Source organism: Lepidochelys olivacea (genome assembly GCF_965140295.1).
Source record: "Lepidochelys olivacea isolate rLepOli2 genome assembly, chromosome: 13".
Lineage (NCBI taxonomy): Eukaryota > Metazoa > Chordata > Testudines > Cheloniidae > Lepidochelys > Lepidochelys olivacea.
Window position 1 is genome coordinate 7,243,920 of NC_140423.1, and position 25,744 is coordinate 7,269,663.

A 25,744-nucleotide genomic window follows, 5' to 3' on the forward strand; every position below is an offset into this window, starting at 1 on the left:
TTTTGTTGTTAAAACAACTAAAATTCAAATTATGGATTCCAAAGGCTTTGATATATTTGAAATTAATGAACAACCAGTAATATTTGTTTTTGCATTTGTTCATTTTTAGGAGCAGCAAGAATCAACCCGAGATGCACCAGAGAAAAGTAGTGCTCCCCTTCTGGATATTTTCAGTAGTATGTTAAAGGACACAACAAGTCAGCATCGAGCCCATCTTTTTGACCTGAACTGCAAAATCTGTACAGGTATACATAATGTTCAGTTTAGAGATAATGTCAAATTAGTTTCAGACTGAGAGACTGTTAGCAGCCATGTTAGTCTGTATCCGCAAAAAGAAAAGGAGTACTTGTGGCACCTTAGAGACTAACAAATTTATTTGAGCATAAGCTTTCGTGAGCTACAGCTCACTTCATCGGATGCATGAGTGGAAAATACAGTGGGGAGAGAACACATGTTCTCTGTGAATATAAATCTCCCCACTGTATTTTCTCTGTGTATATAAATCTCCCCACTGTATTTTCCACTGAATGCATCCAATGAAGTGAGCTGTAGCTCACGAAAGCTTATGCTCAAATAAATTTGTTAGTCTCTAAGGTGCCACAAGTACTTCTTTTCTTTTTGTCAAATTAGTGTTGCACATAAGAAATCTTATGTATAAAGGGCCAGTCCAACATTCACTGAAGTCAGTGGGAAGATGTCTATTGACTTCGGTAGTCTAGGACAAAGCCCATGTCGTTTGATAGTACTTGTTAATTGAATAAACTGGTCCTTTTTGTAGTTGTATAGAGTTAATTGATATAATTATCTTTTTTTATTTAGACCACCTTAGCTCTATTTAGTTGCTTATTTAGTATAGGTAGAAAACTTTATTTTCTGTTTTGAGAGAGAGAAGAATGCTCCACTGCAGATGTTATATAAATTATTTGGTTTTTTTTTCCAGCGTGATTTATTATATGAGTAACAATAAATAAAACTTTTGTTTGTCTAATTTAAAGGTCAGATTTCAGCATCTGATGATGAACCGGCACCAAAGAAATCAAAATTGTCTACGACTTCTGCTAAAAAGATGGAGACGCAATCAAAGCCAGAAGTAAAGCCAAAATATGAAAGTTCTACACCAACTGCAGCACCTGAAACAGAGGCAGTATCTGAAAACGCAACAGAAACTCTTGGCTCTGTAACAGAAACAGTCTCTCAGTCAGTCTTGGAAACAACATACTTTCCTACAGCACAGGGGCATAATGCAGAATCTACTTTGCCTGAAGAGGTCTCCATTTATCCTACCTCTTGCATTGCAGGAGTTGTCACAACAGTAACTGTATCTGGCAGGGACCCCAGAACGGCAATGAGCAGTTCATCTGGTACTGTGACCTCAGCATTGCATTCCAGCCCTGCACCTGACAAAGTTTCCATGGTGGAATCCAGACAGGAAACATCAAAACCTGTTTTAACAGCTCCTAAATCAATATTAACAAAACCATCATCCTCACCAGATCCAAGATATTTGACAGTTCCACCGTCACCAAATATCAAGTGCGTACATTTTATAGTAAACCAATCTCCTGAGCCTTTGACATTACTATTTTCTACCAATAATATGATTTTTTCTATATTAAGAAGAAAGGCAGTTCAGATTTTAAAATATGTCCTCACGCAGAAAATCTTTTGATTTATCATCCCCTCATTTTTCCTCTCCAAATGTCATACTCTGCCTACATTAAAAGTAAAGGGTGTTATGAATGTGAGATAATGGGTATATAAACTTTAGTATAAATAGAGAAAACCAGTGGAATTACTCCAAATTTACATTGGTATAGCTAAGAGCAGAATTTCATCCTAAAATTAAAACGTTCTTAGACTTCATTTTGGGGGTGGTTGGAAATTGTCTCACTAATTGATCCATTTAGTAAAAGGACAAGGGTCACTTACATTCAATATGCATAACAGGGAAAACAAACTATAATTTGGATGAAATTTTTTTGTTTTTGTTTTTTTCAAAGTCAGTTATAATTTATAGTCATATTTAGTTCTTTACCATGAGGATGTTTTCATACATACAGTATCATTCACTCACTTAGTGGAAGATGCTTAAATTTACTATAGAGTCTGAGATAATATAATCACATTGCTAGCCTGACTCTACAAAATATGTCTCTCACAGTACCCTTCATTCCCTGTCTCTGCATATATGCTTTTATTTTCAGTAGCTCCTTGCATTCTTTCACCAGGATTCAGTTAATTTCCAAGCATAATTTAGATAATTTATAATATGGTCAATTTGTCACTTATTTGGATTCTGAGTAGCAATTAGATGTTTAAATTTTCTCAGAATATCTATTCACTTGTTTAAAATGCCTAAATATTTGAGGAGTGGGGGGAGGCAGAAGAAAGAAGGGAAAGTGTCATTTCTAACCTTTTTCTCTCCCCCGATTTTGTTTTGCAGCATCACAGAGTCACGATCCCCTCAGGATGGAGATACTTCCCTCTTTCTCTCTCGTCTCAGTACCATTTGGAAAGGATTTATTAACATGCAAAGTGTGGCCAAGTTTGTCACTAAAGCATATCCTGTCTCTGGGTGTTTTGAATATCTTAGTGAGGTTAGAACAGATGTTTGTATGTATAGAATATATCTATATTTTTCGCTTGTTACGAAGGTTCAGGTCACTTGTTAAATATTGCTACACTGAAATTATAACAACACTAAATGGCATCACTTTACTAAAAGGAAAAACTATCTGTTGGCTCAGTATGCCAGTGTGAAAGTTTTGGAGGTAGGAAGCATTTTAACCATGAATAAAGTAGTTGATATTTTACAACACAACTGTCACTGCTGAGCATATGGTGGGTATCTATTTGGTATAAAACAAGCAGACAGTTCTGATACTGACTACAGATGGTCAAATAATATTTGCAAAAATTGTCAAAATTATTAAGCAATATTTTTGAACAGTTTATTCAACAATTTACTTTTAAATTATTCACCTCGCTCTAATACTGAACTTAACATTAGAATATTGGCACTATGGGCACTTTGTGCAAAACCATTTCTGAGCTTTTTAAATACTGGTAGCAGGTATAAAAATAGCTTTATATTTGAATACATAAACAAAATACTTACATAATACTTTTAGAATAGCAATTATAATGTGAAGCAATGCATCTTTTACCTTTTAAAAATATTTTCGTGTACTGCACTGAACAAAAACTAGCTGTTTTCTGTTAAGAAACCAGTTTTTTTCCCCGCATTATAATCTCCCCTTTCTAGGGGACAACAAAAACTGTAAAGTTAAGACTGATGTCTTAAACCTGCTTTCCTTTGCACCTGTAATATCAAACCATATGGGTAGGATTTTCAAAAACACTTGGCATTGGCCTAACTCTGCTCCCACTGAAGTCAGTGGGAGTTTTACTATTGAATTCCTTGGGAACAGAGTTAGGCCAATTTTGGAAACTTTTGAAAATCCCACCCTGCACCTAGAAATCAGGCCACTGGGACTGGATCCAGTGCTCACTGAAGTCAACAGAAAGACACTCACTGACTTCAGTGAACATTGGATTAAGTCTCAGCTGTCTATGTGGCTCCCATTAAAGTTGGAAAATTTCTGTTGTAGATCCAGTAAGTCCAGCTTTCAGTGTTGTTTTTTATCTTTCTGACTCTTGGCAGTCAGACTTTTAAATATATAATATATGTAGGGCTTCTGTTTTTCAGGGTTTAGAGATGTCATTTTGGGGAGTTATTTTTAACAATTCTTTAGTTTTATGTATCTGTCCAAAATCAGGGTTTTTCCATGTTGTCTGTTGGATACACGGTATTGAGTAATGAATATATAAATTACTCATTACAATAACATATACTTTGGAATGTTTCCTAGTGTATTGTAAGGTAGTACTGTTTCAAATAGCACTATTTTAAAGTGCACCAGGGAAACGATAGTGCGCACCCACAAGGTCTACATAGACCACTTAATGTGCAACACAGTGCACTTTAAAAATAATCCCCCCATAGTTCACATCACTGCTTTGAGTAGACAAGCCCTTAGTACTCAGGAATCCTATCCAGTGTTTTTCTGGTGTTTATTCGATAAACACTACTTTCATTTTTTTATTTATGTATAAATTTGTTCTCTTTTGCATTGGATGGATTTTATTGGTTATCATCACCAAATACCTCAAATCCGAAACCCTAAGTATATGGCAATGTGTGCATATGTTCAGACAAACTGTTGTTCCACTCAAAATAGAGACTTCACATTTAAAAAAAAATATAACATTTTTTTATGGTAATTCTTTTTGGAACAAGTTCTGTAGTTCTAAAACAAGAAGCCCATTTTAAAAACCTTAAGAATTACTTAGTTATTAAAAGGCTTCAGAATCCTTAGGGTCCTCTAAGAGCTAAAAATGGCCTTGTTTTGGCTTCAGTACCTGAATTGGGTATCTGTGACTGTCTTAAGACACTCTTGGAAAGAAAAAAGCAGCAGTTTAAAAAATGGACTCTGCTTAAAACTTTCTTAGAGACATAATTTAAGAAAAAATATTTTTCAGGCCAGGTTTGAGAAGTATGATCTTCTGGTGTTAGATTAGATGGACCACTGGTCTGATCCTCTTTGGCAATTTATATGGGCCTCTGAGAAGTGGGATATTGCACTTTTTATTATTTTATATTGATTAAAAACAAATGGTGGAGGGATATTTTATTTCTGGGAGTATGCAGATTTGAGTGACCTGATGTTACAAAAAAGTGTACATTTGTTAATATAAAAACAGTTTGGAAACTTTCTCCCTTTTTAAAGCACATTTTATGAGGGTATTTATATTATATTTTATATATGAATATAAATGTGTGTTTTAGGTCATGACTTTATTATTTTTAGTTGTAATATGGGAGCCATAGTGGTAATCACTTACAGTATTTGTACTGCTAAAATTTCCTGTAGCATTCTGACTGAGAGAACCTAACTAAACACACATGGCTCGTATTCATGGGGCATAACATTCTGTTAAATTGCAAGTAAGGAAAATAATTTATACTGCTATACTGGGAATTAGGGTGTTAAAAAATTCACTTGTGTATAAAAATTGGTGCTTACCTGCCCGAAGCAAAGCAAATGAGCAGATTTAGCTAATGGTGCATGTGGAAGTCCTTCAACTTTCACAGTCATTCTGGACTGCCTTTTTCCTTGTAATATACTGTCACCCTCCCAGTAATGTTCAATAACTACACTCACCTTGCAGTTAAGAAATAAATATAATAATGTTATAGCCTCCTCTTCCTGGAGTGTAGCCTCCAATAGGCTATTGGGATAGGGAAATCTGCATTGCTTTTTAACAACATATTGTGTGTTTATGATGCTTTCTCATATTACCGTGTAATACTTCTTGTTTAGGATTTACCAGATACAATTCATATTGGTGGGAGGATCTCACCGAAGACAGTCTGGGATTATGTTGGCAAACTCAAATCTTCCCTTTCTAAGGTACTCACTTAAAATCCTCTGTATAGCAGTGAAGAAGAAAACTAATCTTATAAAACGTAATCCTAGAAATGTAGGTCTGGAAGAGACCTTAAGAAGTTATCAAGTCCATCCCCCTGTACTGAGGCAGAACCAAATTGATGTAGACCATACTTGACAGGTGTTTGCCCACTCTGTTTGTAAAAACCTCCAGTGATGGGGATTCTACAACCTCTCTTGGAAGCCTATTCTAGTGCTTAACTACCCTTATAAAGTTTTTTCTAATATCTAACCTAAATCTCCCATGCTGCAGATTAAGCCCATTACTTCTTACGTGGACATGGAGAGTTGATCATCATCCTCTTTATAACAACCAGTAACATATTTGAAGACCGTTATCAGGCCCCCCCCCATGCCCATGTTTTTTAAGCTTTCCCCATAGGTCAGAGGTTCTAAACCTTTTATCATTTTTGTTGCTTTTCTCTGAAGTCTCTCCAATTTGTCCACATCTTTCCTAAAGAGTGGTGTCCAGAATTCAGCACAGTACTCCAGCTGAGGCCTCAGCAGTGCTGACTAGAGCAGGACAGTTACCTCCCATGACGTGCTTACGACAAGTCCTGTTAATACATGCCATAATTATAGTGGCCGTTTTCGCAACTGCATTACATTGTTGACTCCTATTCAATTTGTAATCCACTATATTCCCAGATCCTTTTTCAGCACTACTACCACCTAGTCTGTTGTTCCCCATTGCATATTTGATTTTTCCTTCCTAAATGTAGTACTTTGCACTTGTCTTTATTGACAATTCTGGTATAGTTTTAATTGCTAAACCTCCAATATTATCTGAGATGATGCCCAGGAATCCAGTGAAAACATTTAAAAGTTAAAATTTTTAAATTGGATTTACTGAAGAAAAATGTAAATTTGTGTATTTTGAGCATATTAACCATTTTGATCCTCTACAATGTTGAATGGCTCAAATGCCTTACTGCTCTTTTGTGAGTAAATGAGTGTACCAAGTGAACCAAGAGAATTTAATTCTTTAGTGTTAAATATTTATATACAATTTTAAAAGGGGACAAAGTGATTATGTAATGTAGGCAAGAGGCTTTACTATTAAAAACACTGATGGAAATGGAAAATCCATGCATTATAATATTAATATCTGTCATGATGCATCACAGTAAGAGTATTCCCTTCTTCAGTATTGCTGGAATGCTCAGACTACTAATTTGTTAAGAGGCAATATTTAGATGCAAGATACACAACTAATGTTTGTTTTCAAAATTGTGTAGGGCTTAAAACTAATTCTATTTTTAATTTAAAATAATAGTTTTAGGCACAGTGATATTCCTTTCAATTATAGTATTGCCCTAATGTAAACAATTGGTGTTGATTATTGCCACAATTTATAGAATATTGGGTTTTTTAAATGAAAAGTGAAGTACTTTCCAATGTGGTAACATCCCATTTAGCACTTCATTTGCCAGTTTAGCACCAGATCAACAATTTCCCCTTGTACTTTTGTATTGTAGGAACTGTGCTTGATTCGTTTCCACCCTGCAACAGAAGAAGAGGAAGTTGCCTATATTTCTCTCTACTCCTATTTTAGCAGTCGTGGTCGTTTTGGTGTTGTAGCTAATAACAACAGACACGTCAAGGACCTCTACCTGATCCCGCTGAGTGCTAAGGACCCAATTCCATCCAAACTCTTGCCCTTTGAGGGACCAGGTAAGCACATACTTTGTGGGGGGCTAAATGGTACCCAAAATTAAATCATAATTTCAAACATTCTAACCAAGACAAATGATATTACTGATTTTAGGTGCAATACATGCCCTCAAGTAAGTTCCAATGGAAAAATAGTTCATTATGTAAAAATAGTTGTAAAAATGAAACCTGTAATTTGGGAGTAGCAATAAGTAAACTCTTTGCCCCAAAGATTAAATAACTTGTAATCAATACAGTCCTTTCTGCAGTAGGGTTGGCTGACCCATTATTATGAGCATGAATTTATCCATAAAACTTGGTATATAGATCAATCATTCTATAAAAACACCACTGCCAACACATCAGCACAAAGCCAGCAGGAAATTCCAACTTTGGAAAGCACAGGAATCAAGATATCTACTCAGATGAAAGGTAACGTTTGCTACAACTTCACAGCATCATCATCTCACTCTAACTATGACTTTTTTCCTGCGTGCTTGTGTTCTAATGGGTATAGGAAACTCCAGCTAAATCACAAAATGTTGAAGACTAGCTTGGTTTAAAAAAAAAAGCCATTTTCCCACTCCATAGGAATGTAGTTTAGCTGCACAATGGATAGTTATAATTGGGTGTAGGAAGATTACATTATCACAATCCTGATCATTCTCATATACATTTTCTTTCATTCCATTTTATAAAATAAAATGGGGGAGGAGGGGAGAGTAAAGTTCAGCTTCAGTTTGCTCCTCTGCCTGTGTGGTAGGCCTGATGACTGAGTGAAGAAGTAAGAATGAGGGGTGTGTGAATTCATCCTTCCGATAGCGCTTTTTGTACTGACTTGAATTTGATGTCTTCTAAAACTGAGGATGAAGGAGGAGCATAAATTCAGTCTCTAAACAAAAATTTGTTTTTGACACAAGGTAGCAGATCAAGAGGCTAAAAGAGTGTGAGTTGAGTTCCAGGCAACACTCAGTTGTTCTGGTGTTTTTAAAAAATGCTTTAAAGAATGAGCATCCAAGACCAGATCCTGCAGTGTGCTGAGCTCCTTTCTTGAAAAGCTGAATGTCCTCAACTTCCATATGCTCATAGGATTAGGACCCAACTAAACAATAAAATGTTCTCAAACAAACCTCATTAAACACAAATAATGTAGTATTTCATATTTGGGCGAGCTGTTTGTGCCAAGTGTAAAAAAAAAAAAAAAATTTTTGGTGTCACTCCCTTCCTGTCTCTCCCACACCATCTTAAGCCTGTTCTGAAGATTCCCAGCCTTAAGAGAGTGGGGAAGAAGTGCTAGCTGTGTAACCATCCATGAAGGGGACATACTGCTGGTCCCCATTCTTGGACTGCAGCTGAAGGGGCACTGTCTGTTCCTACCTATCAGGTACTTATGTGGTCCCCATTATTGTAGTATTTGAACACCTCACAACGTTTAATGTATTTATCCTCACTAGGCCTCTGTGAGGTAGGGGAAGCACTGTTGTCCCTATTTTACAGTTGGGGAACTGAGTAACAGAGGCACCAAGTCATGTGCCCAAGGTCACACACAAAATCTCTGAATCAGGGAACTGAATCTGGATCTCTGGAGTCCCAGGCTGTCAACCTAACCATTTGACCATTCTTCTTAGCACAAAAAAAATTCCTACACTTCCACTGGGGACCATGATGAACAAGAGGAATAGGACTGGCCCATCAGTCAGCCCGAAGGAGCTCACAGTCTTTTGTAGTGCATTTAAACATATCTTAGGGGAGCACTTAAATAATCTACGCCTAGTACCTGCTTTGTTTGACTTTTGATTTTTGTCTAGCTTTGTAAGTTTCCTTTTTCAGTTAATTTTAGTTAGTTGTCCCTGCTCTTGAGAATCTGGCAAATGTGGATAAATCAATGCTTTTAAATCTTCTTAGTAGGAACTTGCAGATATCACATATGGGCCTTCTGCTGGCCTTCTGCACTGGAGTGAATTATACCCAAGACAAGTTCACAAATTGATTAGGCTCTAGTCGGACAAAGGTTACATTTCTAAATTCTAAAATTAAATCTTTCTCAAATACTAGAATTAAGGCATACCGTGGATAAAATACATGGAAAATTGCAACCAGCTATTGATTTTTAAAATCAACATTATTTTTCTAGAACATCTGTCCCTTCACAAATATCGTATTAAGAGGTTGGTTGGCTATTTTTTGTGTGTGTGAGGGGGGGAAGAGTTGACCAAGATTTTTCAAAAGTGATGAATTATTTGAGTACCTCAGTTTAGGTTTCTGAACTAGACACTCAAGGGGCCTAATTTTAACACCACTTTCTGAAAATCAGGCCCTTTAAGGTGTCTGATGTTGGGCATCCAAAATCACTAGTTAATTTTGAAAATCTGGGCCTTTTACTTTTGTTAATCATTTGAATTTTTATATGGTACAGATGTTTCTGCTGATTTTTCCATGCCAGCAAAGGTTGGAGTGTTATAAAAAACAATACACAGTTTCTTGAGGAAGGGGTGTACTTTTTGTGATTTCAAGTGTACGAATCTAACATGATGGTGTTGGACTCCAGAGGGAATTGCATCTGCCACCAGGGCCTTCATTTGGTGGTGGTGAAGTAAGGGGTGAAATGAGGGAATCTTAGAATGACCTCTCTTCAGCAAAAGAAATGTACTTGAAAATGGGCAAAGATAGTAACTGTAAGCAAAAGAATTCCATAGCCAATGATCCTGACTGCATATCGCTACTGGCCAAAAGATTGTATCAGATTCTATACCTGGGAGTGTCCAAATGACCAGTATCAACTACTTTGAAAGGATTGGCTTTGTTTTCATAGCATACAACATATTACTGGTTTAAAAGATTTTTCACTTGTATGTACGTATTTCTGTTTCCTGCCCTGTATGTACTTCTCTCTTGAAGTATATACAGTGACATGCATTTTCTTGCTAATGGATGGTTATGCCTTAATTGGAAGTAATATAACAATTTTGCAAATGCAAACTATACTATTTCAGCCATTTTCCCTCTTTTAAATAGTCCATGATAACTGCATTGGAAGAGTTTTGACTTTCCCTTTTCTGCTTTAGTGGGCCAATATGCTTTGTGGCCTCAGTTTATTAAAAAAGAAGTGTTAGGAAGGGAATTATATCAGTTTGACACTCATGAAGCTCTTACTCTACTAACCACCTAACTTCTGCAGGTCAGAAAGGATTTTCTAATTGTTTCTTTGAAGTATCATTGCTCTTCTACTTTATGTGTAAAATTAAAACTTTTTTGGGGGGTATCAGACTAAATTAATTGGCATTGCTAACTATGTTAGTCCAACATTTTTAGCTAATTATTTACAGCATGGCTTTAAACCTAGAATTACCGGAATCAAAACTATAGATCGGGGTGGCTAAACTTACTGATCCTCCGAGCCGCATACGACAATCTTCAGAAGTTCGAGAGCAAGGGTGCACCTGCTGGGGCTTGAGGCTTCAGCTCTGCGGGAGGCACATGATGGGATCAGGGCGTCAGCCCTGCTCCCGCTAAAGCCCGAGCCCCGGCAGGTGTTTCTCATGGGGCTGAAGCCCTGAGACCCCTCCCTCCGCACTGGGCAGACACCCCTACCCCACTGCCCCGCTGCAAGGTAAAGGTCCTGAGCTTCTCTCCTCCCCCAAGTCTGGTAGGTGGAGATTGGGTGTGGGGCAGGCCAAGGGCTCCGTGAGCAGCACTTTAATGGTAAAAGAGCCACATGTGGCTCGCGAGCCACAGTTTGGCCACCTCTGCTATAGAGAATCTGAAAATATTATATGCTTTAGATGAAAAGAGATGTTAAGTGCAGATCCCACTTTTAGGTCTGAATGATAGGGAGGGCATATGGTTTAAATAAAAGAACCTCCAACTTAGACTTCTGCTACCAGACATCCCTAGCAAGTGTGAACTGATAGTTCAGTGTTTGTTTCATAACCGTGCTTAATTGCATTAATATTTTAAAACTAAAATACAGTAAAGGAATATTTAATTTTTTCAGGCAATCGCTTTTTCTCTGTTCTTCTGTGTATGTGTATATGTATCAATACCACTGCATAAAACATTGTAATCCACATTTTCAAGTAATATCAGATGGAATTTACTGCTTTCTTTTTCTTCATAGTCAATAAAAGTATTTTATGGAAAGTGGTCATTGTCTCTTTAAATATAACTGTTTTCGTAGATGTTGCGTAACGGTCTCACTGTACCTTCAATTACAGTTTAACAAGAAACCAGAACATATCAGAAATCTGTTAAGCAAAATACAAATATAAGTGAGCAAGCAATAAGTAGATGATATAGTAAACATAAAACCTTTTTCTACCACCGTTTCAAAAATCCTAGCTAGAAGATATTAGAACTGTGCCGAAGAGTTTCATTATACAAGTAGAAATATACATTTCTCTTCTGTTTGTGGTGGACTGACAAAATGAAACTGATGACTTCTAAACTACAATTGTACCTATTGCTTCATGAAAAACTTTCACATCCATTTTCTTGCATTTAATTGGGATAAAATTGAGGGAAAATGGGGATATGTCCATTAGATATATTCATCAAAATACTATAGTATCTGAAGTATTATCAGCTGGCAATTCCAGGTTATTCTAGTAGGAATTTACTATCTTTCACTGTATCATCCCTAAATATAGTCTGAATGACTCTCGCACACAAATTAGCACTTTTCATCTGTAGATCTCAAAGCAGTTTTCCAAGTAGGGTAAGTACAATCATCCCTATTTTACAGATGGGAAAAGCACAAAGAAGATATATGACTTATCTAAGGTCACACACTGAGTTTAGTGGCTGAGCTGGAATAGAGCGTAGGTCTCCTGACTCCTACACCCTATCTGCTGGACTATGCTGTCACATAACATGCTTCCTTTCCATTACATTTTAGTTCACCAAGTGCACAAATCTAAAGGAGGAAAACAAATCATCAATTAATAATGACATGTCAGAACACTGTGTTCAGTGGAAACACTTGCATTTTTTCTGTATGATTGTTCACTTTTTTGGTGACTTATTCATGGATTTTTGTTTTTGTTTTTTTGTTTTTTCTCTTTTTTGGAAAGAGGGACATCAGCTGGATCACTTAGTCCGACCTGCTGCAGTGTGGCAGGATTGATTTAATTATCCTTGAATCATCCAAGATTGGTGACAGATTTGACCTTGAATCTGTAGTGACTGTGATTACACAATATTTTTAAAATTATTTTAGTGTCAAAGGGGCCCTACTCATGGACCAAGATCCCAGTGTGCTAGATGCTTATTTTATTGGTCTTTTTGAATTTATAAACATAAGTTTTGCTGCAACATAACCCCATTACTCCTTTTTTTTTTTTTTTTGGTCCTCCTTAATTGATGGGGGGGGAAATTACTCCTTGGCTTTGTCATATCACCCCTTTTACATAATTACGATACTGTGTCTCCCTTCAGGTTTTTTTACATTTTACTGTGGACTGAATGTAGTTACTTTCTTCAAAAGTCTCACTTCAGTTGTTCTGTGTACTCTATCCAATTTGTGGTTTTTCTTAAAATCTAGTGTCTAAAGCTGACACAAGGCTCGTGCTGAGTTCTGAGTGGAACTGAAATGACTCTTCTGATTTTTTTTTCTATCTACATGCTAACGGCCACAATACAACCCTGTGTAGCAACTATGTTGTGTTGACTTCATTATAATACTCCCCACAAATTCTTCTCTGTGCCCCTACGACTTGGCCTCAGTTTTCTCCCACCCTATATGTAATTTTGTTCTTGCCGCACTAAACTTGCTTCATTTTGATTTCTTTTGTAATATAGTATTTTTTAACTCTCCTGTCTTTTTTTGTATTGTCTGTAAATATTAATGTATTCACACATCCATCTGTCATGTTGATAATGAAAACAGCAAATAGTAATGGAACCAGAATGAACATCAGTGGAACTCCACTCCGAACCTTCTCCAAACCTGACACTGAAACTCCTGCTATCAAAGGATGAATAATTGCTGATTGATACAGTTTTTATCCACTTCTACATCTCTGATTCAAAGTTCTATAGTTTTCCTGGGAGAATGTGACATGAAATCCTTATTAATTTAAAGTAGATTCACTTTAATGAAAAAACAATGTATTCTGTCCCCGTAGAAAACACTGCATAAATGTTGGCATATCGATTTGATCAATTACAATGGTAAATATTTTTTCTGAAAATGTGGAAGAATACAGATAATTTCTCTGCTAAATCTTTCCACTTATAGTGCACTGAAATACCTGAATATCAGACTTCTAAAAAGATAAATCTTTACAATAGTTGGAATAATATCATTAGGTGTATCTTTATGTAGAAGTAGACTCTTTCATCCCAGCAGATATATTAAAGACAGTAGAGGAAGATGGCACAAATATTCATCATAGAAAAAGAAGACTATTCCATTCAGCAAGTATATTTTAACCTACTGTGTCAGTGCGTACTTTAAAACTGAGAACAAAACTCCAGTGGCAGTTTTGAATTATCTAACATGCTACAAGTGAGAGTTTAATTTGCAAGTAAGAGTAACATATCTTGTGGTCTAAACAAATTTTAAAAAATGTGTTGTAAAAGATGTACGTAAGGAGTAGAAAGGCAAGCATGTGGGGAAATGAGCATTTAGCATATCCTGTATTTCTATGGCCACAGTTTAACAAAATCAGCAGCTGGGCTTCAAACATGTAGTGGGATAAACACCTTTATATATATATATAAAATTAATTAATCATTAAAATATACCTACTAAATTCATTTTGTTATGTTTACAGCACTTTTAAAATGCCTTACCACATGAAAACCAGCTGTTAGGGATTAGTTTGAGAATGGGGGGTCAACATTTTCAAAACTTGGTTCCTCAAATTAGACACTTAAAGCAATATTTGGACATCTACATAGAAGTTGTCTGATCTTTAGAAGTGCTGGTCACTCCCAAATCCCTTTGAATTCAACAGTTGCTGTAAGTGCGTAGCACCTTTCAAAATCAGACCACTTCTGGATACAAGAGTAACTTTTTGGCCTGGGTTCATGAAAATTTATGTAAATGAGATGCTAGCATAGTTTTGATTACAAACTTAAAAAATTCCTATTTTGCTGAAATTTGGAATATACGATAATTGAAAGGCAAGGGTTATGTACAATTTGATATGAACTATTGTTAAGTTACAATATCAAAGTAGATAATCATGGATTAGGACTATTATCAAGCTGTAGACAGCTCTGATTTATTGAGGTAAATATTTAAAATACATTTTATGAAGTTTTTGAATGCTATTAGTTTTTTGACTAGAGCTGGTTGAAATATTTGTATCAAATATTTCATTACAGTTTTTGACCCCTTTTTAGTTAATCACTAGTTTGCAAACAGATCTTAATTTCTGCTTCACCAGGTAGTTATACTGGATATTTTCCATCCTAGGAGGGTTTGTTTTTTTTTTAAACGAGTAGATTATTCAGTGTTTTTAATTTGTGTTGTGACTGGTCACTTAAGTCACAAGGCATTGTCTCTGGTCCTGATTAGATAACTGAAACTTTAAAGACAAAAAAAGAGCAAACTCCTAATAAGGATTTTTGGACAAATAAAAGTTGGTGAAAGTTTCAGGATTTGTCAACATTTACATGACTACATAATGGTCATCCGAATACTTGCAAATAAGAAATTGACCCCTCAATTCATAGTGAACCAAACTCAACATTTATATCCACAAACATTCACAAATCAGGGGTATTTTCCTATTTCACTAGCTCTACTTTTGAACGATGCAGTTATAGGAGATAATAAAATAGAGGGAATCCTTAACCAAGCAAATCCCTGAGTTTATCTAATAAATTTTGTAATTAATTTTAAATGGGGCTAAAATGGTCTCTTGCTACATTCCTGATACCCAGACTCATCAGAACTGCTGCTGCTTAAAGTCAGCTGTTGAGTGCAAGATAGGTTGTTTTTGGACTGACCAAAGATTTCTAAGATCTTTCCCCAAGAGAATGCTGTACGTTTAGTTTCTAACCTACCTGATCCCATCCCACCTCAATACCCATGTGATCTTTTTTTCAACTAGAAAATTCAGATTATCTGCAAGTCCCAGTGTCTTCCAGTGCAGCGTGCCTCTCCTTTCCTATGACTGATTTAAGTTTATTTTAAGTTTATCTCATTTAAAATAAATTTATGGAAGAGGGGGAAGAAAACATAGTGTTTGTGAAACCCTAAATTTATGTCTGAGTAATATTCCTATGACACTGAATTCACACAAATGGAGCGCAGTATTTATTACAAAATCAAAATAAAGGAATGTTTATAATAATATAATGGGTCAAACAAAATCCCCGGTTTAAAAAAAAAAAAATCTAAACTGTGGGACTTTAACTCTCCACATTTTACAAGCAATTGGGTTGATGTAGCTCATGCAAACTGGTATTGTGCCGAGCCATGTTCTCACAAAACAAGAGGGGTTACATACCATACAAGCAGCAATACTTGAGAAAACTGGGTGAGTTCACGAATCAAGGCATGTAGGTTTGTCTGAATTCGATAAAACTTTCATTTAAATTCTATTAGAAGAGAACACTGTGTTTTTCAATACACTTAACCCTATGCTAAGAACCACTTCCAGTAGCTAACCAGTTCTTTTAAACAATCACTGTAGAGTAGCCTCAAGATTTTCATTACAATTTTTTTCTATAAAAACCACTTTTAGTGTGCAACCAATTTTTGCAGGTTGCTTGGGTATTTACTTAAAACAGATTCACTGTACATTTACCAGTTGCCGTCAGAAGTATTCAGAGTTTTTAGATTAGTGCTGTTTCTCCCACAATTGACAGCAGACTCATAAGATTTTAAATTCTCTTGCTTTAATTTGTTAATTTTAGCAGTGATGTCCTTTGAGGAATGCCTGCCTCCATATAGTTACGATAAGCACAAGAGCCTCAGTTGTTGCTGAAGGATGAATGTTTGACAAAATGGGTTGTTAGTCTGAAGCCTAGGAATATCACACAGGATAATTTTGAAAATACTGAAAGCAAAATATAAATTTTTCCATGTGTGGGTGTGATGTGGACAACAGTATTAGTTAACTGAAATATGCGACATCCACCTCAGTAGAAGACTTAAAGGAGACTCATCAGCCCAAGAAAAAGAGGCAAGAGTTTGAAGAAAACTGTTCCCCTGCTACATTTGAAGAACAAAATTAGAAATTTAAAACCGTAGTACCATCATAAAAAACTGTTTTAAATATACTAGATTACATTAGTCCTTACAATGTGCTATTATACACGCTCACAAGTGTTCTAGAAAGACTTCAAATATAATCACAGAGCTTTCTAGATTTTTACGCCATTATGTTACTTAAGGAAGTACTTTTCAGTTTTACAGTACACACACAAAAATCCGAATGCTTGTATAGATTACATTTATAACCAGAGGCATGTTAATAAGTCTTTTTCATTGCCCTCTATCCTGTGTTCATTTGATTAACCTCCCCAAGTATCAATTGAAGTTGTGTGCATAGGGAGGGGAGAATAGAATTAAATAAGATAGTGTGAAGCAGAAGAAAAAGAAGTCTTTATATCATAAAATCTTCCTGTCAATCTAGCATGTGCTTTCCTAATGACCTGATCCTGAAGCCTTTACTAATAGGATTACTCACCTAAATGAGACTACTCACCTATGTAAGAGCTGGAGCACCGTGCCCTAAATGGTTAATGTTCAATTACGGAAGGGTTGTACATCACATTGTCCTCTGTTCTGCCAGACCCATACTCCTGTTTGTCCGTTTATCTCACAAGCATCTTAAAGCTTTCTTCCATGTCACCCCATCTTGGAATGCCCTCTCCAAACTGATCCATATTGCCACTTATCCTCTCCTCAAGATCTGTTTTTACTATGAAGACTACAGGAAATTGCCCACAGGTAATGCTACAAAGAAGCCCATTGGAGTTTACTAATATTTACATATATTTATTAAAATTACTTGGAATCAAATTGTGCAATAGCTAATTTATGTACACGCATGATTTTCTGATACTCTTTGTCCTGCCTCTCCTATCCCCTTTTTAGTGTGTTCTGCATTCACTTGTGTCTCTTAAATTAAATTGTAAACCCTTTGGGACAATGACTTTGTCTTGCGATGTGTTTGTACAACACCAGCATAATGGAATCCCAGTCCCAATAGGTACTGTCATAATACAGCTAAAATGATAATAATCCAGACATTCATGACTGAAACATATATGTACAATGTATAGGCTCCAGATTATCCATACCTACCCTCTGTCTGAAAGTCTTCATCTAATAAACTGTGAACTTATGTTCCTAATTGTGTTCTAATTATTTAAACATATCTGGAGTTGGCTCAGTGATCCAGATAATTGGTGTCTTATTGTAAAATGTCCAAAGGGCTGTTCCACAGTACAGATCATATTTCTGGTAGAATTTTCACATCAGTTTTTAAAGTATTTTCTTTTATACCTCCATGAATACCAAACTTCATCTCTACTTTACCCTTAACTTGCTTGGTAGGGCTTGGTATAATATGCTAGTGAGCCTCCAGCTTCCTTGCTTTTATTATGCTTCTCTTTTTAAAAAATAGCTTCATCCTTAAAATGAGCTGAAATTACCAAAGAATTTTCAACAAGGAAATGATTTAGTACTGTTACTATTTACTTATTAAACACATCTCAACTAAGGTTTTGAAGCTAATCTAATACCAGTACGCTGTTAACAAGAATAAACAGCTTTAAGCATATGATTATCATTTAGAGTAAAAAAAAAATGTGGACGTATCTTAATATTTATATAGTCCCTCTTTCTCTTTGATAATTTACTATGCTAGTTATATGAGTCTTTTTATTAAGCATTTTCCTTTGAAGCTAAACACAATTTTGACCTCTTTTGAAAAATGTGCTGTTATAGACAAAGTTACCATATTCTCAATGTACTATAGAAAACAGTTGGAAATATTCAAATGGCATGAGACTAATGTTTTAATAATAATTCTTTGCATTTTTTTATTGTTACTTAGATGTACTGAATGCATGTATTGTTGTAGCAGGCTTTCCCCATTTTATCTCCATTAGTTACAGTATATTTACTGATAAATAATTTGATTTTTTTATCAAAAGCATGTTAGCTTTGAGAAGTGAACAAGTGAAAAAAGAATGTTTAATGAAGTATGTTTCCAATGCAGAGATCTGATCTGATTTTTTTATATTAATAAGGAAGTCACTATTTTAGTACCGCCACCTAGTGCTAGTTTGTTCAGTTAAAAATATTTCACAAGAAAAGCATCAGAGAACATATTTTTAACTGAAATATCCTATAGTGTTCTTCCTTTTTTAAAAAAAAGGCTAGTGAAAAATCTGACATAATTACATATAGTGCAATTCAAACAAAAGGTGCACACTATCTGTATTGATCTTATGTATTTTCTCTGTTGTGTGCTTTCATTGCTGTTGCAGATCAATCGGTTACTGCTTTAAGGATAAATAACTGACTTATAACAAAGTCTTTTTTGTCTTCCAGGTCTTGAATCATCACGTCCAAATTTAATTCTTGGATTAGTGATTTGTCAAAAAGGTAAACGTCCTGCAACTGTTCTGGAGTCGGACAAGATGGAAGAAAAGCGAAGCAGAATTCAAATACAGGAAGAAACTGAAGTATCAGTGTACCCTAAAGGCCCTAATGCTTCCCAGCAAGAAAAGAAACCTTCAAAATACACACATTATTCTGGAGAAACAGCTGTAAGTACAACGCCACCTGTATCTCCTCCACCACCACCACCGCCGCCACCACCATCTCTTCCCATTCAAGAACCATCTACAATAACACCATCAGTGTTAAAAATACTGTCATCGATTAAAACAGGAACCACAGCAACCATGACACTGCCAGTTCCAACTTCAGCAACAGCAACAGTCACTGGCATAACAAATTCATCTTCCACAACTTCATGTTCTTCAAAAACAGCCACACCTCTTGAGCACATCCTGCAGACTCTTTTTGGAAAAAAGAAAGCTTTTGAGTCTGTTACTAAGGACTCTGAAACTGTTCAGTCTTCAAACCAGGAAGCTCAAGTTACAATAGATGGAGTGTCAGCTGCTCCTTTATTAGATCCAATTGTACAGCAGTTTGGGCAGATGTCCAAAGATAAAGTTATAGAAGAGGAGGAAGATGATAGACCATATGATCCTGAAGAAGAGTATGAGCCAGAGAGAGCTTTTGAAATACAGACTGGTGAAAGTGAAAAACTGTATGATCTTGAAAAGCCTTGTGAAACATCTGAACTAGAGGATGAGGCCTATGATCCAGAAGATGAAACTATCTTAGAAGAAGCAAAAGTTACAGTTGATGATTTACCTAATAAAATGTATGCAGATGTGAAAAGCAATGCTGTGGAATCATCCGCCCCATATGTGCCTGATCTGTCTGCTCCGTCATCCTTGGTAGAACAGCAAAAAATGTTGGAAGAATTAAACAAACAAATAGAAGAACAGAAAAGACAACTGGAAGAACAAGAAGAAGCCCTCAGACAACAAAGAGCAGCTGTTGGCGTTTCAATGGCTCACTTTTCAGTGTCTGATGCTTTAATGTCACCGCCACCAAAGTCATCCATAACAAAGACTGACTTATTCCAGCAGGAACAACAAATTACAGAAAAATCTGATTTACCTTCATCCTCAAATCACCAAGCACAAGTGCTAAACCAGGGCTCTGATCTGAGGCAAAGTAGAGATCCTCGACAGGCTAGAAGAATGGTAACAGAGAATAATGATAGTGCTGATTCTCGGATAAAGCCACAAATAGTACACAATGAGACACCTACAAAAGAAGTTTTTCCAGCCAATTATCCAGGTTCATTACAGACTTCACTTGACAAGGAAGATAAAACATTAATTTCTGCTACCTCGGCTGGGTATAGTGAGGAGAAGTGGGTTCCAGGTGAAAAAGTGGCTACCCTATCTGAACAAGATGCACCTAATGTCAAGTTTGAAAACACTGCTAAACTTCATCCGGAAAGTGTGAATCAAACAGCTTCTGGAGAAACTTCCACATCCAAGCCTTTACGTAAAGTACTGCTTCCAACACCTCCCAGTACATCTTTTCAGCCCAATTTCCCAACACCAAATGATGGTCAGTCTTTGCAAGATTTGCATAAAGTACCTTGGTCAAATGAGTCACAGGATGCTAATTCTCCATCAGTAGGAAGAGATTCTTTTTCAAATCCAATCTTCACACCCCAGGAAAAGATAGCTGGTCACTTTGAACCAGAAAGAAATCTCTCTTCAGTACAGTATGAAGATCAAAGAAATTCTCAGTCCCGTCAGTTTGCAGAACAAACTGAATCTCCAGCTGTTCAAAGTGAGGGAGAAAAAGGACCTCTCCCTCAACACTTAGAAGAAAACCGAGGCGGGCCTCCATTTCCTTTGTCTGGGCAAAAAGGAGGGCTTCCACCCCTGATGTTTGGTGCATCTGGGGGACCTCATGGACCCAATTTTCTTGGGCAGAGAGGACCAGCACCACAGTTTTCAGAAGAGCATGGTTCGTCTCCAAATAATGATGGAGAGAGAGGACCTCCACCTGGCAGATTTGGAGGACAAAAAGGACCTATTCCTTCATTATTTTCTACACAACATGGACCACCTCCTCTTTTTGGTGATAATAGGGGCCCTTCACCTTCCTATCTTGGTGGTCCAAGAGGAATGTCGCCATCTCAGTTTGAAGATCGTAGGGAACCTCACATGGAACAAAGAGACTTCCCAGATTCCCAATATAATGAAATGATTAGGCCTCCTGGACAATTTGAAGGACCAGAACCACCCCAGTTTATGGGAAATAGGGGGCCTTCACCTTTTCATTTTGGAGGTCAAAGAAGACCACCACCATCTCAGTTTAAAGGACAGAGAGGAGGCCCTCCACCACCTCAGTTTGGAGGGCCAAGATGTCCACCACCTTGTCATTTTGGAGGATCAAGAGGCCCTCATCCAAATCAATTTGAAGGGCAAAGAGGTCCAGCTCCAAGTCACATACCAGGGCCCAGGGGACTTTTGCCACCGCCTTTTGAAGAACGGAGAGGGAGTCCACCACCCAGATTTGCAAACCAGAGAGGGCCAGCACCACCTCATTTTGGAGGACCAAGAGGAACTACACCTGCATTATTTCCAGAACAAAATGAACCTCCCCCTTCTAGGTTTCATTTTCAAGGGCAACCTCCACAAGGTATGAAACCAAGCCCTAGACCACTCCTGGAACTTCCAAGTCATCCACCGCCACACAGGAAGGAGATGTGGGATGAAGCAGGGCCATCTACCTCTCTTCCTAATCTTTCAGGGCAAGGACCTGAGTCAGAAGCGCAATGGCCGGTGTCCGATTTCCGAGAGGGCAAAAATATTGAATTTAGAGGTCAGACTTTTGAAGGGAGGCAGAGGGAGAGGTATGAAGGAGGAAATAAAGAAAAGGTACTAGATCAGCCAGAAGGTCAGCAGTCAGAGAATCGACAAGGCAGAGGGTTTGAAGAAAGACGAAGGGATCGGGAATATGGCAGACCTTGGGAAAGAGATCATGGCAGAAACTGGAATAGAGACAGGGAAAGGGACTGGGAGAGACACAGAGACAAAGACTGGGATAAAAACAGAGAGAGAAACCAAAACAAAGATAGGGAGAAAGATTTGGAGCGGGCAAAAGAATGGGAAAGAAACAGAGACCGAGAGAGAGCCAGAACCAGAGAGAGAGATTCCCACAGAAGACGTGATAGGGACAGATCAAGAAGCAGGGACAGGGATCGTGACAGAGATAAAGACCGAGATCGAAGCAGGGAGAAAGAAAGAGACCGAGAGAGGGACAGAGACCGGGACAGAGACAGAGGAAAAGATCGTAAAGCCCGAAGTAAAAGTAAGGAAAGTGGTAAAGATTTGAAGCCCGAACCACAGCAGGAAACTCAAAATCCAGCAGAAACAGAAGTTGCTTCATCTTCCACTAATCAGACATAGAAACAATTCATAATTAATTGTACTCAATAAATGATTGATTTTTCAAAAAAAAAAGCAAGAACTCACTCGAGATCTCCTGTGTATATACTGTATATTCTCATCTTTACAAGAATGCCCTTGTAAAACAAGCCTTACAAAATGTGTTGACAAAACAGTTTTTTAACAACTGTGAATGAGAATATTCAAACAGATAAGAAGCAAGAACATACTGGACTTTACCTTGCAGAATTTTGTGCATAATGTTTTTCTTACAAAAATTCACAGCGTTAAGAGTTATGAGATTTTCTTTTTTTTCTACTTACACCTTTATCTTAAAATTTCCATTTACAATGAATACAGGAATGGAAAAAGTCTACAAAGAGCATATTGCTTTTTAAGATTACAAAGTTATGTTTTCCAGTAACTTGAATTGTAATTTTATAAGAGAATCTAATCAAGACCTTAGGAGCCATATCTTTACATCTCATTTATGTAGTATTTCGGTGTAAAAAGTTGTTTCTACAGCACATGCTTTACAAGAGAAGTCTGATATTGTTGTCTTGTGATCTTACAATGGATGGGTTGTGTGTATTTAAGAAATGGCTGCAAAAGAACAGTGTTATTCCTTATTTGTAACTGACAGAGTATTTGAATATGAAATGACAAGTTTAAAAGTGCACTATCTTCCTTTTTATATAAAGGTATTTTGAGTTATGGAATCTAGCTGCTGAGAGTTCAACCAAGAAACACAGGCTTCTACATAAATAACTTTTTTTTCATGAGGCTGCAAGGTTTTAAATGTTGCATTTTTACAAAAATATAATTAAAGAAAATATAACACCTCTGTATCCAGTGGAACTCTGAAGTTTTAAAAATAACATACATTGGCAAATGATTAAAATTTATAAATGAATAAACTGGTAAACCAAAGGGATGGAAAATAAGCTGGTTAAATATACTACTAAAGCTATTTTTTTGGTTATGCTGATTCTTGCAAAGCATTTTGTTTGCAGAATGTTTCTATTTAGAGGTTTAAGGATTTTCTCCACTTTTTCTGTAATTTATTGACAAGAAGTATTTTGCTCCCAAACTAAAATGTCAGTGCTTTTTGGCAATCCATAATAATGCTGATGGTGTATTTAAATGTTGGCCACTGAAAATAAACATTTGCATAAAGCTTGAAATGGAAAAGGTGATATTAGTTTAATGCGGTAGCTTGAGGGAAAGTGTTTCACTGTGCAATACAGCATACTGCTACTTTTCATGTATTCTTCAAGTACATAATTCTGAAGTGTGAAACAGAGAAAACCCTGCTAATTTATTTGAACCTGTAAATTTACAGTTGGGTAAATATTTTGATATTTTTATCAAATAGTTTTGCAAATGTAAAATTAGATTCCTACTAACATTTGCATCTTGAAGTCTACATTATAAGTAGCACTATTCCATATACATCACTACAGATATTACACTTTATATTGGTGCATCTTTGAATTCCTTAAATATCAAGGACTCGGCTGATTTAAATGATGGGCAGTATTCGAAACCGGTAGTCAAAATGATAAAACGCAGAAAGAGGTGGTATTAAATGCAAACATCTATGATGTAAGATTTTTTTTTCTTTTTCTTTTTACTGGGATGTTTCTAATTTAAAGACATACATAAAAGTATGCAAAAATCAAGTGTGTTTGTTTAGGTTTACTTGATAGAAATTTCTGTAAATTGTATTTTATATTGCAAAATATATCACTGTACATTAAAATGTGGGACTTCACAGGTTTTTGTTACTGTAAGTAGAATAAACATCTACAGAGATTTGTTGTCTTTTTCTTAAAACCATGTACATATTTTAGTTATCATTACTACTTTTTAACAAGACAAACAGTATTACAATTTGAGAGGCTTCAGAGAAGAAGAGTGGCATAAGAAACAGTTACTGAGCACTGGTGGATGTTTTGCCAATATGATTGCTCAGTTTCTCTACCATTCTGAACAAGGATGGTGCTTTCAAAACAAAACAATTTATTTAACAACTGACATTAACTGTAACGGTTCTGAAAGGCAAGTGCTATCTTTGTTGGGCTTGTTTGATTTTTTAAATTAGCCATTCAAAAACATTTTCTAGTATGTTCCAGATTTTTTATTTGAATTATGAGGTTGTCTTTTGCAGAGCGTACATCAGCAGAACAAATGAGAAATTTCTTTGATGAACAGCTCAGCTGCTCTCAGCCTTTGCATAGGTGGAAGGGGGAAAATTCATCCCATTGGTGAAGAACAAGGCCTTCTGTGATTTGGAAGCAGGTGGAGTGACTCTACAAGGGACTTGTTTGCTTCCCATGTGCTAGGATGGTGGTCTCTATAGCAATGTCAAATAGGCTGCTGCAAATGTTCATGCTGGGATTTGGTCAAGCTAGGGTCTAGTAGGTCTGTACTTCCAAGAGCTAGGAAACAGCAGCAGTGGCATTGACAAAATTGGTGCTGGTTCCATTTCATAAGCATGGCCTTGTTCACTCTGATGGTGAGCCAGACTTGAATTCTGCTGCAAGATATGTTGCCTAGATTTCAAAATCTGGGCCTGAAAGAATGACAATATTTAGCCTGATTCAGATAAACTGTAGAAACAATACTGAATTTTTATCATATAACTGTAGGACTGGAAGCGACCTCAATAGGTATGTTACTGAGGCAGAAAAGTATTATCTAGACCAGAGGTTCTCAAACTCTGGTCCATGGACCACCAGTAGTCCGCAAGCTCCATTCAGATCATCCATGGATGGTTCCTGCTAAGGTGCATTCCAGGCCGGCTGCACCCAAGAGACTGAAGGGCCACCTACCTAATTAGTGGAACCTCACAGGTGTGGCTCCACTAATTAGGTGCTGGACCCTGAGGAAGGCGCCCATGGAAGGTGAGGTGATGGCCTTGGAGGGAATGGGGGTAGGTGGGAGGCTGCAGTGGGGCGAGAATTGGGGGTGGGAGGAATTTGGGATGTGCAGGGCTGTGGGGCAGGGGCCAGAGAAAGGTGACCTTCCCCAGTTCCAGGCCTCCGGCTGCTGAGGAGAGATGGTCCTCCTTCCCAGCTTCAGCTCTGTGGCGGTGGAGAGGACCCCCCCCACACACACACACACTTCGGGGGCTATGGCGGGGGGGGGGAAGAGAGTCCCAGCCCCAGGGCTGCAGGGGGGAAGGGCACATCCATCTCATTCCAAAGGTGAAACTACTGATATTAAAATGAGTTGTGTGCTTTTATTTGTATAACAAAAAAAGTTTGTTTGCGAGGTAGTGTTTTTATCCAAAGCGCTAAAGGGCGGGAGGGGAGGTGGTCCCTGGCGGTGCGTGGGTGGCGCTGAGGGGTCAAGGCCGGACTTCCAATCAGGCACGTCCTCAGGGGGCGCGGAACTTCGAAGTGGGTTAAAAGTTTCATGGTTTTAGGGACAACACCAAGGGCAGCTGTAGGTGGGGGGAGGGGCGCGTCCGGTGTAAATCCGGCGCTGCGAAAGGAGGTGGTCCCTGGTGGTGGTCCTGACGGGGGCGCGGAGACGGTTCGGGGCGCTGTGAGGTGGGTGTGCCTGGCCGGACTGGGGGAAGCCGATCGGACGTGGTTGAGGGGTTCTGCGGGAGG

General features: G+C 37.4%; 1 protein-coding gene across 3 annotated transcripts in view; it reads left to right on the plus strand.

Moving 5' to 3' along the window:
* Positions 1 to 23,886, plus strand: part of DIDO1 (death inducer-obliterator 1) — an 88,255-nt gene extending 64,369 nt beyond the window's left edge. For all 3 annotated transcript variants that reach the window (XM_084646281.1, XM_084646282.1, XM_084646283.1), the window contains 6 exons: positions 110 to 245; positions 996 to 1,533; positions 2,444 to 2,597; positions 5,385 to 5,474; positions 6,989 to 7,184; positions 18,682 to 23,886. In XM_084646281.1, coding sequence (XP_084502407.1) covers positions 110 to 245; positions 996 to 1,533; positions 2,444 to 2,597; positions 5,385 to 5,474; positions 6,989 to 7,184; positions 18,682 to 22,145 — 4,578 coding nt within the window. In that variant the 3' untranslated portion in view covers positions 22,146 to 23,886. The remainder of the gene's footprint in view (positions 1 to 109; positions 246 to 995; positions 1,534 to 2,443; positions 2,598 to 5,384; positions 5,475 to 6,988; positions 7,185 to 18,681) is intronic.
* Positions 23,887 to 25,744: the final 1,858 nt, after the last annotated feature.